Consider the following 19,123-nt stretch of genomic DNA (forward strand, 5'->3'; position numbering starts at 1 on the left):
TCTCTTTTATGTTATTTTCCAGATTTTCTTGAATATATTCTAATATTCTATCTTACCAGAAGAAACATAACTTCCAAACTGGTTTAATGCCTTTAGGCATGAGCCCATTAAAACAAAGTATCACCGCTATCATTTAAATTTCAATTTTTTTAGTAGCTTTCAATCATGATATATGCTTACAGATATTGCGACAAGTAACATGTTTAAACTTTGGCAAAACATACAAACTTCTGGTGATAAAATAAGTTAACTACTATCATAATATCAACCGGAGCATGGCTTGAACAATTTTCCCTTAAACGTAATAAGTGTATATACCTCAGTGTTTATCTAAATGGTTTTCCCAAAAGAATAACTAAATATGAAAGACACAACAGTTCCAATGAAGAACAAGACTTCTAGTTTTTTCAATCCTCATATAAGCCTGTATCTATAAGGAGCAACAACCTATTCCTACCATGTTCTGTTCTCCTCAAGTGTCATGGTAAAAAATAGAAGCAATCCATGAAAAGGAGAATTAATATTTAGTGAGTAAAACGTTACATAGAAAAGGAAAAACAAAAAACATGTTTTGACCCAAAAAAATTTATCTCCTAGTACCACTAGCAGCAGCTTTACTCTTTCCTTTGCTCAAATCAGCAAGTTCCTCAATAAGTTTTCTCTCATCACTGCTCAGTCTCTTGGGGATTTCGACTTGCACGCGAACCAATTGATCACCTCTCATGTTACTCTTATTCAGCAGCGGAACACCTTTCCGAGCCATAACGAGCGTCGTGCCGGGTTGAGTCCCAGCCGGGACTTTTAAATCCACCATGCCATCTACAGTAGGAACCTTGATTGTAGTTCCCAAGATAGCATCAATATAAGACACCTTGGAGGTGTACAGAATGTTGGTGTCATCTCGTTTGAGGACAGGATCTGGGATAACTTCGATAACTACAAAGAGGTCACCAGGTGCACCGCCACGTCTTCCAGCATTGCCTTCATTCCGGACTCTTAAACGGCTACCAGAATCCACACCAGGGGGAACCTTCAGACTTATCCGTTTTGTTTTCCTCACACGACCATCCCCAGAACATGTGCTGCATGGTGTTGATGTTTCTCCAGTTCCATTGCAGGAAGAGCAGGTCATAGACTGCTGAAAGATGCCTAGAGGGGTCCTGGTTGATGAGACAACGCGACCTTGACCGCCACAAGTGCTACATCTGGATGACTTGGTCCCAGGTTTAGCCCCTGAACCATTGCAAGTTCCACAGCTATCTAACCGCCTAATCTCTATCTCCTTTTCTACCCCAAAAACTGCTTCTTTGAAGTTCAAAACGAGACTGTAATATTCATCTTCACCGTCAATTGCTCCATTCCAAGCACCTCTTGAACCCATGCCACCCATGCCACCCATGCCCTCAAAAAGCGTTTCAAATATATCAAAAGGACTGCTGAAATCCTGAAATCACAGATAAATTTCTTTCTGAGAATTGAGAAACATGCATGTGATGATAAATACTTCATCATTGTCAAAGGTTACCTACCCCCATGCCCATTCCTGAACCTTTAAGCCCGGCCTCTCCATATTGATCATATATCGATCGTTTCTCATCATCTGATAAGACCTGTAAAATAGTTAAAATTTAGACCACTATTTACTACTAAACATGAATAAATGCCACTAACGCTAGAAAATCTATAGCTTTACCTCATATGCATTGCTAATGTCCTTAAATTTCTGTTCTGCACCAGGATCTCTGCAGCATAAAGTGAATACAGAAGTGTTCAGCTATAAGCAAAATTTATCGCATGACTCTGATCGACATAAGAAACCAACACAACTAGCAAAACTGGCATGTGATGGGGTTCTTGATCAAAAGATTTATCCAATAAGCAGTTGAGGTATTATACAAAATACCTTTTCTTTCTTTAACTAAGGACAATTTACAAGCATTATAGCATAGGACATTCAAATTTCATTGTCCAGAGCAACATTAAAATAAGAATATAAATTTAAAAAAAAAATAGGAGATGGAACAAAGCAATTAAGCAGAGGGAGAATGTAAGAAAGTAGATGGTGATTAAAACAGATGGCAAAAACTCACTTGTTCACATCTGGATGATAATTCCGGGCAAGCTTCCGATAAGCTGAAACATAAAAAGTATAGCAATTTGATATTGCAATCACACAAGAAGCAATAAACAAACAAAATGTGCACAATGAAACATAACATACACACTTGATAATTTATCAATCACAATCATCTCGCACTAGCCCTTATAACTGAACTGACGGTTTGCAATCTTGCCAAATAAAATTAAACTTTCTTGGAGAAGACAAAATCCTACATTAATGAAAACCTTTCAACAAAGTAGCTCTCAAGTCTTAGCAACAAGCTTATGTAATACATCACTAACAAATCCTTCACAGTTGACCGATATGACTACTCTTTTTCCGTTCCGGGGTATTGGCAGACTCCTTTGATAGTTTTAAGTTCTAATGTACATTTGGCTGAGGGTAAAAATGGGGCAGTAAGTTCTACAGGTGAGCTCCATGTGTAATTTTAGTCATGGAACTCATCCATGAAAATTTTCACCTCATTTTAACCCCAACCAAGCATACCTTTAGATTTCCTGTTCATTTCTAGTACTTGTATACTTCACGTGTATTTTAGGTGCACCTTTTTGAGTTATACAATAGGGAATAAGAATTTACTATTTAATAGATTCAGTGTTGTAATTGCTTTCGCTTTATATCGACACCATTGCCCACCTTAAGAAAGTGGCTATCGATAAAAATAAGTCAAAAGATACAATTAGGTTAAAACAAGAAATTTGAGCATATCAGTTAAAAATGGTGGAAGTTCAATCGTATTAGACAGCGGAAGCATGGAATAATACCACTCTTAATTTCAGATTTACTAGCATTTCTTGACACGCCAAGGACGGAATAGTAATCCTGCATATTGTAATGTTAAAAGGGAACAAATTAGCGTGAAGGACTAATTTAGTAAGGCACAATTGTATTAGAAAAACCCAAAAGGCAGTGTTGCTTAGAAATGCACAAGTAATTCAAACTTACTGTTTCTGCTCTAACTATCAACCTTGAACCCCTTCGGTGATATGTCTGAGATGAACTCATGTTAAATAGTGCACGTGAGGAATCCCGGGAGAAAAAGCTTGAAGCTGGGGCCGCTATAAAGCTCACCCTGCTTGTAACACTGTAGGAAGTAATACACAAATACACAAGTTAATTGGAGTACACTCTACAACACAATGAACTATGCTCAAAGAAAGTGTATCTATTAAACAAGGACGAAGCCAGTCCATTGGGAGCCATTTAATATTAAGAGTTAGTAGTAATTATAAAAGAAATGAGTAATTATTTCATCTCTAACGGAAAAAATACAAAGGACAACATCGTCTCTCAAGATTCGGAAGTTGACAAATTAGTCAATCATCATTCAGAAAAGGGTGACAGATAAGTCATTCCATACGTATACATGAGAGGACTAATATGTCCCCGCTTTTTTGAAATGGTTAGAGACAAACTTGTTTGGTAAAAGGATTGAGTGGAATGAATTTGTCACTTTTAAATCTTAAATGACTATTTTGTCTCTCGTATTTTAATCAAAGACAATATTGGGGGTTTACTCTAAAAAAGTTTACAAGTTATGTCAAAATTTGGCGACCGCCACTGTCACTCCTTCCACAAAGATCCACCACTGCTATTAAGTAAGACATTGCATTATATTAAGATTTAATATCAGGTAGGATAAAAACAGCACCTAGCTCTGAGAATCTGTGACAATACACAAATAATAAAACTACTATGCACGACAATTACAGTAACAAAATTACATCTTCTCCAAAGCTTATTGTTATATCACATGGATACTATGATAAGGAAAACATGTTAGAAGTTATTTAGCACTTTTTCAATTCAAGAGCATCATCATGATTAACAAGGAATAGTGGCAGAACACCTCAAACCAATTGTTAATTGTATTCCATATAACAGATATATCTAACCAAAGGAGAACTCACTTGTGGCTGGATGACGTAGTCTTGCTCACTATGCTGGATCTTGCGAAAACCTGAGGACGAATTCCCCATTGAGTTGCAAATGTACTACCAAAATGTGTAATTGCCATCCGATATAATTTTCACTATTTCAGCAAGCCAATACACTGATAATAATCAGTATAGGAATACTTAACCAAGCTCTTCAACAACAACAACCACCACCACCAATCCTTAGCGAAATTCTTCAATCTGCAAAAAGTAAAAAATGAAAATTTCATTGACAATTATCAATTATGCCATAAATGATATGAGAAAGTCTGAAAAACCTACAAGCAATTGCAGTAGCAAAACAAATTTCACCCACAAAAATCCAAAAAATAAATAAATAAGAATCCAAGGTTTTACAAACAAGAACCAAAGTGACGAGATATATAACAACATATACCGTAAACAAAACTTCAAATTTCGCATGAGCAAATAATACTAATAATAATAAAAGGAATACGAAAGTTGCAATTAGTGAACTAAATAGATAAGCAACGTAATTTCTAACAGAAAAGAGGGTACTTCAATTTATTTAACAACAAAAAACGAAGAAATGAACAAATAAGAAGAACAAAACTAACTACGTAGTTCCCAATACACAAGGACGAACCAGGTGGCTGAGTCTTGGTTTAAGCGTAGCTCGCTACTACGGTGTGGCGCGTGATGTTATCACTAGAGAGAAGATAGTGTTGTGGCGCGTGGAAGGTTGAAGGATGAGGAGGGTATAGCGTAGTAATGCTGCGTGTGTGTATTTGTGATGGGAGTTGGAAACGGAACTCTCCAATTACTACACACCAAAGCAAGCAAGGAATGAAGGAACCGGGTGGTGGAGTTTTGTTTCGGTTTTTATTACTTGAACTGCTTAACTTATTATTGTTTAGTTAATTCTAGAACCCTAACGCCTTCTCTTCTTGCTGCAAATCAACTACACATTTTCGGCCACTTGAATTTTCGGAATTTTCCATAAATAAAATATGGATTTAACTAAATAGTTAAACAGTAGCTTTAGTGCGGTTGTTAAAATAATAATAATTTTTTAAGATTTTTTATTAGTGTTCGAAGAACAATTTATTAGAAGATTTAGAAAATATTTAAATTATTTAATAAATAAAGCTTACATTAATACTCAAAATTTAGGAGTCACCAAAAACATCTTAACTTGAGGAATCAGGAGTGGTGGCATGCTATCTGAATATTATTATACTTTTTTTTCCTTTCTAAAATACTAATAATTGTTTAGGAATTCAAATGCATTTAATATTAAGGTAAATCACCTATATAAACCAAATTCAAACAGATGTTACATAATTCTACTAAAAGAAAAATGTTATAAGGTTCTATCAAAAAGAAATTTTCATGTAGTTTGAATGAGACTAATTTGAATTATAAAACCCACAGTAATTCGAATCACATAAATTTGAATTAGTCAAAATCAACTAATTCGAATTGAGTCAATTCGAATTATGTATTTGTTGTATCTATGGAGTAATTCGAATCACATTGACCGAAACTATAAAGAAACGTAACTCGCACCAGTTCCAATCAATCTAATTCGAACTAGCACTGTTTTAACACACATAGTAATTCGAATGGGTCTATTACAAATTTTTATAGTACTCTTACCATTTTTTAAATTATTTTTTAAAATTATTTTGCATAGAATAAAATATTTTTTGATAAAATATTTTTTTTAAATTACTACACATGGAATAAATTTTTTTTAAGAGTACTATAAAAATTTGTAATGTCCTAGTGACTTAAGTAAGTAAACGATAAAAATATATATTTTTAATTTTTAAATTATTATGGAATATGTAGAGTATTTTAATTAAAATTTAAGTACATGCATATATTTACCTAAGTTATTAGGATATTACAAATTTTTATAGTACTTCTAACATTTTTTAAGTCATTTTTTAAAATTGTTTTACATGGGATAAAATATTTTTTGTGATATAATTTAAATAAATTTATAAAAAATTAATAATTTAAAAATTAAAAAATATATATATTTTATTCCATACAAAACAATTTTAAAAAATTTGTTAATGCCATTGTTAAGATAATAATATTTTTTTTAGATTTTTTATTAGTGTTCGAAGAATAATTTATTAGAATAAATTACCATTTGTACCCATAAAAATTTAAAACGCTGACAAATGTACCCACAAAAAAACAAAAGTGACTTTGTATCTATAAAAAATAGATTTTTACAGACAAATATATCCAAACCTTAAAAAATTATTTAAAATTCCAAATTTGCCCTTTAAATATAATCTAATTTTAATTTATAATTTTATTTCCCATCTTCTCTTCCCCAATTCCAAACCCTACGTCCCTACCACCGTTCTCATTCCTTGCTACCACCATAGCCATCAACATCATCGACCCACCGTTCTCCCTTCTCGATGTTTCTGCCTCTTCCTCAACAGCTTCTTTCTCCTCTCATTGTCAACATCAACAACCCCATCCTTATTAAGGTTTTTTAAATCTTCCGAATTTTCAAAATTTTTCATCATTTCTCACTTTTCACTGACGCCACTCATGAAGGGCGTAACCTTTCTCCAATCTCATCTCTGTAGGCGCTGGAAGCATTGGTTCGTCTGAGACAAAAACGCTGTCGTCGTGGTAGCCGTTGTCATTACCATTTTCTGCTACATGCACCAGTTCGAAGGGAGACTGGGAGTAGCTTGGATCCAGATCGCTAAATCTGAAGATGTCTGGTGAAGAAGACGGAGAAGTGTGGTCAACGACGGAGACATTTCTGCGGGAGAAGCTGAAGTAGCCGCTGTATCCGAAAAAGTTGTCTTCGTCGGCATGGTTTTGGTGGTGATCAGAGTCGACGCTGAAGGTATCAAAAGCAGACATGTCTTCTGTCTCTATGTTGTTTTTGTTCTCTCTCTTCTGTACAAAGATGGGTGCTTCGTTTGCTTAGCTTAATTGAATAATTGTATTTAGAGAAACAGAGAGATGCTGTTAAAAATTAGAACGTTTATTTGACAAATAAATATTACCAACAGCGTTCATATCTACGTTCCTCAATCGCGGGTCCTTTTCTCCTTCACTTTGAATTTTTTGTGTTACTGATTTGCGGGGTGCCTCATTTTTTTCAAAATTTGAATTTTTTTTTTTTCATAATTGATGAAGAGGAGAATGAGTCTGAAGAGGAGATAGATGAAGACGAGGGGGACGATGATGATGCTGTTGGGGTGCATGAGATTGAAGACAACGATGATGAAGATGGGGTTGAGTATAATGGCGGCGGAAGTGGTGATGATGTTGTTGGCTATGGTGGTAGCAAGCCAACGGGTTCAGGGTTGAGCCTATTGTGGGGGGATGATGTGGAGGAATAGAGGGCAGTTTGGGCATTTTAAATAATTTTTTAGGGTTTGGATAGATTTGTCTATAAAAATCTGTCTTTTGTGGGTACAAAGTTATTTTTGTTTTTTTATGGGTACATTTGTCAGTGTATTAAACTTTCATGGGTACAAATAGTAATTTATTCAATTTATTAAAAGATGAGGAGTGCTACACATACAAGTCATTTGGTTTACAAGTCATACAAGTTGAGAGAAACTTAACAAAAAGTACACTGGCCCATATACGATTTCTATGGCGTGCTTCGCGTTCCTCCTTCTCCTCCTCCTCTTCCTTCTTCTTCTCCTTCTTCTTCTCCTACTCTTCTTCTTCTTCCTCCATAAAAATAAGTTTCTTGTCAAATTTGTTCGATCTCCTTCGTGCGTTCTCTCTTTACCTTTTCATTCGTTGTTTTATCTGCGTTTATCATTAGTATTCTTGCTTCGTTTTTTTTTCGATTTTCATGGTTTCTGAAATCAAGTTTTGAAATCGTTTTGAAGATAATGGAACTTCATAAATACACCCAAACGATTATAGAAATACACCCAAACGGTTACAGAAATACACCCAAACGGTTACAGGAATTCACCCAAACGATTATAGAAATACACCCAAAGGATTACAGAAATACACCCAAAGAATTACAAAAAATACACCCAAAGGATTTAAAAAATATACCCAAAATTCGTTGAAGTACACCTTATGCATAATTCAGAACTTTTCATCTTTCTCCTCCTCATTTCCTACTGCTTCTTCTTCTTCATTTTCTTATTTCATATTTTCATAATTCTTTTTGGGAGGAAAAAATCAAACAAAGAAGAAAAAAATACATAATGTTACAAAATCAAAAGAAGAACGAGGAGAAACATGACGATGAAGATGAAACACTTCAAAAACGAAAAAGAAGAAGAAGAGGCACGAAAAAAAAGAAGAAGGAGAAGAAAAAGAGGAGACATGAAAAAAAAAATAAATAACTTGTATAACTTGTATGGAAAAACGCTTGTATGTAAAGAATTTTTTTTAAAGAGATTTAGAAAATATTTAAATTATTTAATTCTTAAAATAAATAAAACTTACATTAATACTCTAAATTTAGGAGTCACCACAAAGATCTTAGCTTCAGGAATCAGGAGTGGTGGCATGCTATCTAAATATTATTATACTTTTTTTCCTTTCTAAAATATTAATAATTGTTTCGGAATTCAAATGCATTTAATATTAATTTAGTAGAATAAAAATTATTTTGACTCTAAAAAATTAAAATTTTCACAAATAAAAAGATAAAAATAATAAAATAATCCTTTAAAGATGTTTCATTTGATAAACATAATCAAACGTGTAATAAATTTACTTATATATTTATATACATTTGATTTATTTTGTCAAATAAAATATATTTTTTATATAGTTGTCAGAATCAAATTAATAATTGAATGGATCAAATTATTGGATCATTAAGTTTAGAGATGGCAACGGAAAAGGGTTAGGTCGGAAAATACCTTCTCGCTTCTTGTTTTCGCTCATAGATTTGTTTTCCGTCCCTACCTCAATCTTTGCCGTGGGAGAATATTGTCCCCATTCCCATTTTTCGTGATCACATTCTCCATCTTTCTATATTGATTATTTATATGAAAGTTCTAATGAAAAATTAAAAAAAAATCAAAAATCAAAAAACATTATCACAACATACAAGGATACAGTCACACAGCAGTAAAAAGGAAAAAAGACGTCGCAGTAATAGACAACGAGACGGCGAGGAGGTAATGACACGATGAACACTGAACAAGAATGGCGAGAAGTATAATTGTGACGTTGTGAGAGATTGGAATTTGTGAGTTCTAGCCTTCTGAGATGACTGGGGAGTGGGATGGCGCAGTGTTAGTGTTATGGAGAGAAGAGAAGACACTTTTAAAATTAGGGTATATATATATGGTATGTAAAATTACTAAAAAATTTATATTAAGAATAAATTATTAAGGGTATTTAAATAAATTTAATAATTCGGAGATTAGCGGAGACGGGGCGGGGATCCCTACTCGGGTCCCAATGTCTGTCTCGGGAGAATTTTCGCCCCCATTCCCATCTACGCGGAGAAAATTCTCTATCTTCGAGTCCCCATTTAGGGCGGTCCCCGCGGCAATCCCCGTGCTTCGAGAAATTTTACCATCCCTAATTAGGTTATTGTTTCAACCAGTGAATCACAGATTGAACCGATTGATTTGGTCTAACATAAATAAAAAATATAAAATAGTAAAAAACTTTAAATTAAAATTTAAAATATATATCTTTAATAATATTCTAAGAATAATCAAGTCATTCTAAAATAATACAGAACAAAAATAATAAGTATTTTATTATTTTTACTCTATCATAAGTATTTTTATTTTGTTTTTATATTAAAATAACTATTATTTTCAAATTTTAATCATTCTTTAATTAGTGTATATCTATTAACGATTATACACTATAAGTATTTATTGAAAAATTAATACTAATATATATCATATAATTATGAAAAAAAATAAATGAGTTTATAATTATTATTAAATAAAATAAAAATAATTTAAGAATGAGTGAATTTATATTAATTATTATTTTTTAATTCTAATAATTTATTAACTATATCTATTATATACTTTAAATATTAAATATATTATGATTAATAAAAAATATTTTATTCATGGTATCAATCGTATATTATTAAAAAATATGATTAATTTGAAAAAAATTAGCACAAACTAAAATTAAATTAAATAAATATAAACCAAATTAATTGAAACGGTTATAAATATAAACTAAAGTCCTGTATCTCGCTTATTGTACAATACACATCATTTTAAAAATTCTTTTTTTGTTGTTAGTCTCACATCAGGCATATAAGCAAAAAGAGAATCCTTTATAAAGTTTATATATTTAACCGGATTTGGTGTGCGTCTTAGGTACATCTTCTCTCGCTGGCCTACCTTTGTCAAATGCATTTTTTGTGCGCTGACTCATGAACCAACGATTTTTAACGTGAATCGTCGGTTTTCAACGAGTTTGATTGATTTAATTCTTTATATGATTTAAATAATGAACCAAACTGACCAGACTTCTACGATTCGATCCAGTTTTAACAACTATGATTTTTGTAATTATTTTGGTTATTTATATTTTTTTGTCTATTTTGTCGAAGCCATAATCACAAAATGGCTATTTACTCAATTTAGTAATTGTTAATATAAAATATTAAGTATCATGAACATAAATCAATTTGACAAGAACAAATTGTATAATAAAAGAATTGTAAACCCTAAATCAAGTTCTCGACAAAATTATTTTCTCAATCTCACTCCAAAAAGCATACATAGACTAAGTTATACAATGTTAAACACAGTCCAAATTTTTCACTATATTATTTTGTAATTCAAACTCAATCCTAAATTATTAATCTTTTCGTCCTACCTAGGGATTTCCTAGGTTTTAAAGGAGAGTAGTGTCTCATCCGTCCTACATCGTGTATAAAATTGTCTTATGCTGCACAACATCGATATTGTCCTATTCCATTAAACCACAATACAATATCAGACCCAAACAATAGCCAAATAACCTCAAACAATGATAAAGGACAAGAAGAAAAAGAAGAACCCTTGATAGTGTATGATGATGAGAATGTTGAGGAAGGGATATAAGGATGCACAAACAACCTAGTAGAAAACTACACTTAGATAAAACATCAACACAGCATAGGTACAATCAACAATGTACAACATATAGAAAAAAACTCTAACGTTTTAGAGTAGTCGAGCTAAAACTGAAGATCTACCAGTTCTTCTTCTAAGAGGAGAGAAGGACATGAAGAAGATAATCAAAGAAAATCCTTGGTCCTTTAGGAACTCATGACTACTAGTGAAAAGATGGGATAAAAGTGAAGATCTAATAGATAAAAGGTTGGACGAAGTAGAAATCAAGATTCAACTTTGGAACCTCCAAGAGAACCACAAGACCGCAAAGTTTAGAAGAAAAATCGCACCTGTTATTGATGAAGTGAAGAAGTGCAAAATCTTCGAGAGTAGTAAAGATCAGACCAAATTCATAAAGGTCATGGTAACACTAGAAACCAATAAGAAGCCTCTTCTTAAGGGTGCTAATATAGGAAGTTAGGAAGATGACCTAGTATGGGTAGAGTTCAAATATGAAAAGTTATCAAACTTCTGTTATTACTATGGGGAGATTGGACATGAAGACGGTATCTACGCGAAGGCGGTGAGAGATGAGAAGGCAAGGAAGAACAGTTCCAAGAAGCTGGGACCATGGATGATGGCAGAAAGCCCAGGAACGAAGGTGAGCATAAGAAAAAAAAGGGAAAAGGTAAAAGGAAACAATGTAGAAGGAGAAGATCTAAAGAGGCAAAGAGTCATGGCTGAGAAATTTTTGGAAAAACTAACAAAATTCAAACTCGAAATAGACAGAAGAAGAAAACCTAAACACTTAGACCTAAACTGACCCAAAATCAGGGAAGGAAGATAGCACAAGATGTACAGGTAAAATCACCATTTCAAAAGAGAGAAAGTTTGTGATTAGAGGCAAAGGAGAAGAAGGAGGAGTAATGGTGAAAGTCAAATAAAAAGGAAAAATGAAGATAATGCAGCAACGAAAAGCGTGCTAGTCAATACCACCAATACAAGAAAAGCAAATGCCAAAACAGAAACTAAAACATAGAAGAGGCTGTCCTATAAAGCAGCAGCAACAACAGGAATATGAAAGGAGAATATGGAGGCACCAAATGAAAAAAGGAAGATACAAGAAAAAGAAGTAATGGAGATAGATACCCCAAAATCAAAGATAAGAAAGTTGACTGAGAAAGGAGAGAACACAATGGCAGAGGCTATTGAGTAGCCCTGCCGAATACATGAAGATTATCAGTTGGAACTGCCGTGGTCTTGAAAATCTATGGACAGTTTGAGCTCTAAACAAGCTCATTAAACAAGAAGGACCCAATCTTATTTTTCTCATGGAAACAAGAAGAAAGGAGATAAAGATTATGAGGTTAAGACACAAAGGTGACTTATCAAATATAGTAAGAGTGAACTGTGTGGAGGAGGAAAGACAACGATCGGAAAATTTAGCTTTGCTTTGGGACAATTCGGTCAATGCCAGCATCAAATCCTTCTCAATTAACCATATAGTCATTTAGGTTGAAGAAACAGATGTAGATATAGGATGGAGGGCAACTGAATTCTATGGATGGCCAGAGAACACAAACAAGCACTTAAGTTGGGAGTTACTACATGTTTTGTGCAGAGACAACGGGAGAGCATAGCTAGTGTAAGGAGACTTTAATCAAGTTATGGGACAAGAAGAAAAATATGGGGGGAGCATGGTCAACTACACATAAGCTCAAGAATTTAAGGACGTAGTGCAAACAAGTAAACTCCTTGATTTAGGATTCGTGGGTCATTCTTTCACTTGGACTAACAGACAAAGAGATGATGACAACATACAAGAGAGATTTGGCTGCACTTTGACAACAATTGAATGGAAAAATATTTTTCCAAAACAATTGTACAACACCTTAACAGATATAAGTCTGATCACTACTTAATACTAGTAGACCTATTCGGAGAAAGGAGAAGAAGAAGGAAACCTCAGCACTATTTTCAAGTTCGAAGAATGCTAGTTATCAAGTAAAAATTACAAGAAGACAGTAAAAGAAGCCTAGGAGGGTAATTGAAAACTGATCCATATGAAAGTAAAGCACTATGGCATAGAACTAGATAAATAGAAAGAAAGGAAATTCGATAACATTCCAATGAGAATCAGAATTCTTCAGAACAAGCTCCAACATTTGAACTCAATCAAACAAGAAGAAGAAGTAATCAGAAGAATCAAAGAATTGAAGGTGAACTGGATGATATGCTGAAAGAAGAGAAACCTGGTGGGCGCAAAGGTCAATTATAAATTGGTAGAAGTATAGAGATAGAAACTCCAAATTCTTTCATTAGAAGGTCTTGCAAAGAAAAAGCAGGAATTGGGTGAAGTCTATCCGAGATGATGTTGGATGAATTTTTGAATATGAAAAGAAGATAGAGAAAGTGGTGATTAGTTTTTTTTTTAGAAGCTTTTTAGCTCTAAAGAGGTCACTGATGACCAAAGAATCACTGAAGTAGTCAAGGACATAATCAACATGGGAATGAGTGAGACTCTGGATAGAACATTCATTGTAGAAGAAGTTTTGGCAATTCTAAAATATATGCATCTAACTAAGGTGCCAGGACCTGATGGCATGTCGACACTCTTTTACCAAAAGATGTGAAAAATAGTCAGTGATAATGTTATAAATTGTGTGCTACATATTCTTAATGATAATGTTAACCCTAATCTCCTTAATTCTACTTATATTTGTATGATTTTCAAATATCAAAAACTCCCAAACATACAAAAGATTTAGACCTATATCCCTATGTAATGTCATATTTAAACTTGTAACTAAGAAAATTGCTAATAGATCGAAACAGATCCTACCCTATATAGTAGGAGAATTTCAAAGCATTTTGTGAAGAACGGGTTAATAACTGATAACCCGATTATGGCCTTTGAAATCTTCTATTATGTGAAGAAAAAGATTGGGGAGGGGGGATCAAAAAGGTTACATTGGACTAAAGCTTGATATGATAAAAGCGTATAACGAAATTGAATAGGAGTTCTTAAAGGATGTTTTAACAGCCATGAGGTTCTTAGACAAGTGGGTTAGACTCATATGAAATTGTGTCAACAGTATCATTCTTCGTTATTTTGAATGGGACTCCTACCAAGAGCTTCAGACCCTCTAGAGATCTTCGAAAAGGTGATCTATCTCTCCATACCTTTTGTTATTGTGTATTGAAGTGCTATCTTGATTACTAATCAGAGTCCAAAAAAGGCAAGTTATCCGATGGATTAGTGTAGTCAGACAGGCATCATAGATCAACCATTTCTTTTTTGCAGACGATAGCATATTATTCTCAAGAGCGACAGACTAGGACATTATATGGATAAATAATATACTATCTCTTTACCAAAAAGAGTTAGGCTAAAGAATCAACCTAGAGTAAAAAATATCATTTAGCTGAAATGTGCCAACTACCAGATAGAATTTTATCCAAGATTGGTTAGGGATAAAGGCAATTAATAACCACTCAAAGTACTTGGACGTGTGGTTGGGCCTCTATACCTTCGTGGGAAGATTTAAGAATGAGGTTTTTTACTTCATCCAGGAGAGGATATGAAAGAAGCCTAAAGGATGGAAGAAAAAGCATTTATTTAGAGCCAGGAAGGAGACACTTATCAAGGCTGTAGGACAATCCATTTACATATATATATAATGGGTTGTTTCCAACTACCCAAAAGATTGTGCCAACACCTAGATGCAATGATATATAGATTCTACAAGGAGAGTAAAAACAGAGAGAAAAAAATTTATTAGGTAAAATAGGACAAAATGTCTTCCAACAAGACAAATCAAGGGCTCGACTTCAGAGATTTTGAGGCTTTTAATCATGCCATACTTGCAAAACAGGGTTGGAGGCTCATCAAGAAACCAGATTCACTGGCGACCAGAGTAATTAAAGCAAGATACTATTCCAAAAAGTCTTTCCTAGAAGTATTCTAAATGGCAGGGAGGTAATTGAGATGTGGAGCTTTGGAAAATAGAGGATAGAAGGTGCATAAAATCTAAAAAATATGCCAGTTGTCCAAACAAAACAAGCATAGAATATGGAATTCCATAACAACTTTAGAAGAGAATGCAATAGTGCGAGACTTGATAATTGATTATGGCACATATTGGGATGCGAAAAAAATTAGAAAAATTTGTATATTATTTGAGGCACAACAGATCCTAGAATTACCCCTACTATCACACAAACAACAAGACAAATTCTTTTAAAAATTTAATAAGGATGGAGAATATAGGGCTAGAGACGCATACCACAAAGTAATCAAGCAGAATAATCTCTAACACCAAATCTCCATATCCTCTGATCCAACAGAGCCAAATTGAGATAGGCTGTGGAGAGAAAAGACCCATCCAAGAATAACACACTATGTTTGAAGAAAAATGAAGAGATCCCTCTCAACGTGGCTCAATTTGCAAAAAAGGAGGTATGAATTGCATCTCACTTTGTTTGATGTGTTGGAGGAAATAAGTGTCTGAAAATCACCTTTTCAAAAAATGTGAGTATGCAAGAATATTCTGATTTGATAGTCCCTTAGCAATTCGATCACATGCACAACCTGAGAAGACCATCACAGAATGGATTGAAGAAATGCTGAGAGAGCTAGACCCAGATAGACAAGGGTTGTTCTTCACGAACCTACAATTAATTTGGTCTGCGAGAAATGACATGGTCTTCAATGACATTTTGAAAAGTCCCCTCGAAGCAACAGAAAATACAGTAAGAAAGCATGAGAAATTTTTGAAAGTTCAATTGAGAGTGAAAAAAGGGATCCAAAACATATCATCAGAGATAAATAGCCTCAATTTTTTAGAAATACCACCTACCCACCTTATCAAAATTAATATCGACGCATCTTACATTGAAGATGGCACAGTTGGAATTGAAATGGTAAAACAAGATTGGCATGGAGAGATTCTCATGGCAGTCACGTGGATGAGCTTCTTATCTCTCCATACCAATGAAGTAGAAGTCTTAGCTTGTCTAATGAGCTTGGAGAAGGCCCAAAAATGATGCATGTTTGATTTATTCATTGAAGGTGATAGTATTGAGGCAATTGAATGTCTAAATTAAAATAGTTTATCTCTGGTATAATTTTTGTAATGTAACCAAGCTCAACCAAATTGGCACAAGTCCAACAAAAAAAGTACGCGTGCATCACTGCTTTCTTCTTCTCCAACAAAAAATTTTTTGTTTGAGAGCATAAAAATTTATTGGTACAACACAAATTTTACACATAACACAAAATTTTTTGCATATAGCATAAATTTATTGATATAGTATAAAAAATTTTGCATATTTGTACATAACATAGAAAGTTTTGCACATAATATATAAATTTTTTCGCTAAATGTATTTTGTTGGTTGGATGAATCAATATTTTGAGCATGTGGTCTTTCAAAAATTTATGTGTCGTGCACCAAAATTTATGTGTCATGCATCAAAATTTATGTGCTGTACATCAAAATTTTTGTGTTATGCATCAAATTTTTCTACTGTGTACCAAAATTTTTATATGGTGTATTTTTTGTTAGTTAGGTGTTAATATTCTGAGCATATGGTCCTTTAAAAATTTTTGTATTGTGCACCAAAATTGCTGTATTGTGCATCAAAATTTATGTGCTTAATAGTTTTATTGAACATATATAGAAGAAAAAGAAAAAGATGATAAAGAAGATGATGACGAAGACGACGATAATGATAATGAGGGAGGATGAAGAAGACAAAAAAAAAGCGAAGAAGAAAAAGAAAAAAGTACACGTATAATAAAAGAAACTTAGTTCGAAAAAAACTTGATCGCCTAACTTTTAGGTCGTCTAGCTTTATTGTATATAATGTATAAAGAAAGTATGAAGAGCCAATGTAATTAGTGTACAATGTGTACAATAGGGGTATTTTTGAAATTAATATTAAATGATAATTAAATTAATTAATTATAAAATTATTTCCTATTTTAAATACAAAGCAAATAAAGATTCTAAACCGTTACGAACACCTCCAATCGGTCTTCCTCTCCCTCCCTCTCTCTCTCTCTCCCTCTCCATCCTCTCTCATTGGTGCCGCTGAAACCGACGGAATCGCCGGCGCGAAAAGCGTTTTGCTGAAGACCAAGCTGTACCCTAACCCCAGCGAGGAGCATCCAAAGAGTGAGACGAACTGGTACGCGATGCGGTTCTCGAGACCGGGCTTGATGAATCCCTTAGCGAAGAAGAAGGCGAAGCAGACAAGCCACAGGATTGGGTCTCCAAAGCTTGAAAACACCACAGCGAATGGAAGGATTTTAGTGAGGATAGAGACGCCGAGTCCGAGGATGACAACGGCACCGAGATGCTAACTCTCTCTAGTGCCGGCGATGGAGGACCAACTTCGACGTGGCTGAACAACGTCTGGCATCAGAATTTTCTGCACCTTCAGCCGGACGCATCATCGGCACGAAACGATGGCAGGCATGATGGCGGTGACGAGAATGCATGTGGTAATATTGCTGCTACACCTTCCGCCATTATCATTGGCCTGTTGTTGCTGGTAAAAGCCAAATGCAAAGAGGTCAGAAGGGGAAAGCCATGTAGTAGGTTGAGTAGCTGGGTAAAGAGCTAAGCCAAGTGGTATTTGATTATGACGTGGATCTTGCGATGATGAGAAAATGGTGGTGATGAGAAGAAGGAGCGCCATTGTTGTCGCTGCAACATTGTTGGCGCCAAGATGCATGTAGATGTTTATTTTTCATATAAATGAGATGTCTATTCTGATTGTAAATGGGATATTTTAATGTATTTAATGGTCATTTTAGTAGGTATGTGGATGGTTATTTTAATTTTTATGTAGATGTTTATTTTGACTGTATTGGGTTTAGTTATATAATATTAAAATATGTTGAATGTTCAATTCATTAGGTATATGAATGATTATTTTTATTCTTAAGTAGATGATTATTTTTGCTAAGGGTGAGTAGCGTCTGACAGGCCAAGCAGCGAAGGTAAAGTGGGATGATTATTGATGAAGGTGGGGTGGCTACCGGTTAAAAAAGAAAAGAGTATTGGAGTGAAATGTTTTGGTAAATTAGAATTTTGGATGGTTATTTTTTTTGAAATAATTAATTAGATTTTTAAAAATTTGAAATTTAAAATTGTGATATTTGAAATTTGAAATTTGATGTGAAATAACTGAATGAGAGTTTTTGAATTTAGAGTAATCTATAGAGAGATTTTTATTATTTATCTCTATTGGGTTAAATAACTAGCCTATTGTACACATTGTCAAGATTTCTCATTGTATTTCTAGCGGGATTCGTATGTATAATATAATGTAAACAAAAGAACTAAGAAAAATTGGCCGCACATTATTTTTTATACTTAGGTGAAAATGATGTTTTTCGGGATCATAGATTATAAAGATGTTATTTTTAAACGTGGAACTTTTTTATTTAAAATATAAAAATCGAACCTTCCGATTTTTTTGGAACAAAAATCAGATTATTTAATTTGTTAAAAATAAAAATTAGATCCTCCGATTTATAAATTTAAAAAAAAATCACAATAAACAAATCGAATCCTCTAATTTAATATTAAAATTTTTAAAAAATTAACTTGCGAAATAATTTTAATTACTGATTCTCGTACCAAAATAAAAATACATGCACGATCAATAAAGTTAAATACTTGAATTATTGCACACATGTCTTTTCTATAATTAAAAATTTTAGCCAAAAAACTAGATCAGCCAATAAAACCTAATAATAAATAGATAACTAGACACCAAAATAAAGTGGGATAAGTTTAATACATTTATTGAATATATATTGAAAAAAAAATGCGCGTACAATAAAAGAGATTGGCTGGATTTAATTTAAAAAAAAAAAAGACTTGATTCTATAGTTTTATTGAACAATATAATGTAAACAAAAGAACTAAGAAAACTGAAACAATCAATAAAGCCCAGTAATAAATGGACAATTAGACACCAAATAAAATGGAATATATATATAAATAAAAATTTATGAATTAGATTTACATCAA

General features: G+C 33.4%; 1 protein-coding gene across 1 annotated transcript; it reads right to left on the reverse strand.

Annotated features, from left to right (window-relative positions):
* Positions 1-275: 275 nt before the first annotated feature.
* Positions 276-4,934, reverse strand: LOC130956539 (chaperone protein dnaJ A6, chloroplastic-like). The gene is made up of 8 exons (XM_057883585.1): positions 4,667-4,934; positions 4,033-4,260; positions 3,068-3,206; positions 2,887-2,944; positions 2,091-2,133; positions 1,694-1,742; positions 1,530-1,610; positions 276-1,444 (listed from the first exon to the last, which is right to left on the reverse strand). The coding sequence occupies exons 2-8, from the start codon at positions 4,137-4,139 to the stop codon at positions 587-589; spliced, it is 1,335 nt and encodes a 444-aa protein (XP_057739568.1). The 5' UTR covers positions 4,140-4,260; positions 4,667-4,934; the 3' UTR covers positions 276-586.
* Positions 4,935-19,123: the final 14,189 nt, after the last annotated feature.

The sequence above is a fragment of the Arachis stenosperma genome, chromosome 10 (assembly GCF_014773155.1).
Source record: "Arachis stenosperma cultivar V10309 chromosome 10, arast.V10309.gnm1.PFL2, whole genome shotgun sequence".
NCBI classification, from domain to species: Eukaryota; Viridiplantae; Streptophyta; class Magnoliopsida; order Fabales; family Fabaceae; genus Arachis; species Arachis stenosperma.

Excerpts from the sequence above, each read along its gene's own strand:
- LOC130956539 (XM_057883585.1), bottom strand. The coding sequence starts at position 4,139 with ATGGCAATTACACATTTTGGTAGTACATTTGCAACTCAATGGGGAATT. Across the intron at positions 1,743-2,090 it reads TATCATCCAGATGTGAACAA|AGATCCTGGTGCAGAACAGA; the intron begins GTGAGTTTTTGC and ends TTTATGCTGCAG. Across the intron at positions 1,611-1,693 it reads ACATTAGCAATGCATATGAG|GTCTTATCAGATGATGAGAA; the intron begins GTAAAGCTATAG and ends ACTATTTTACAG.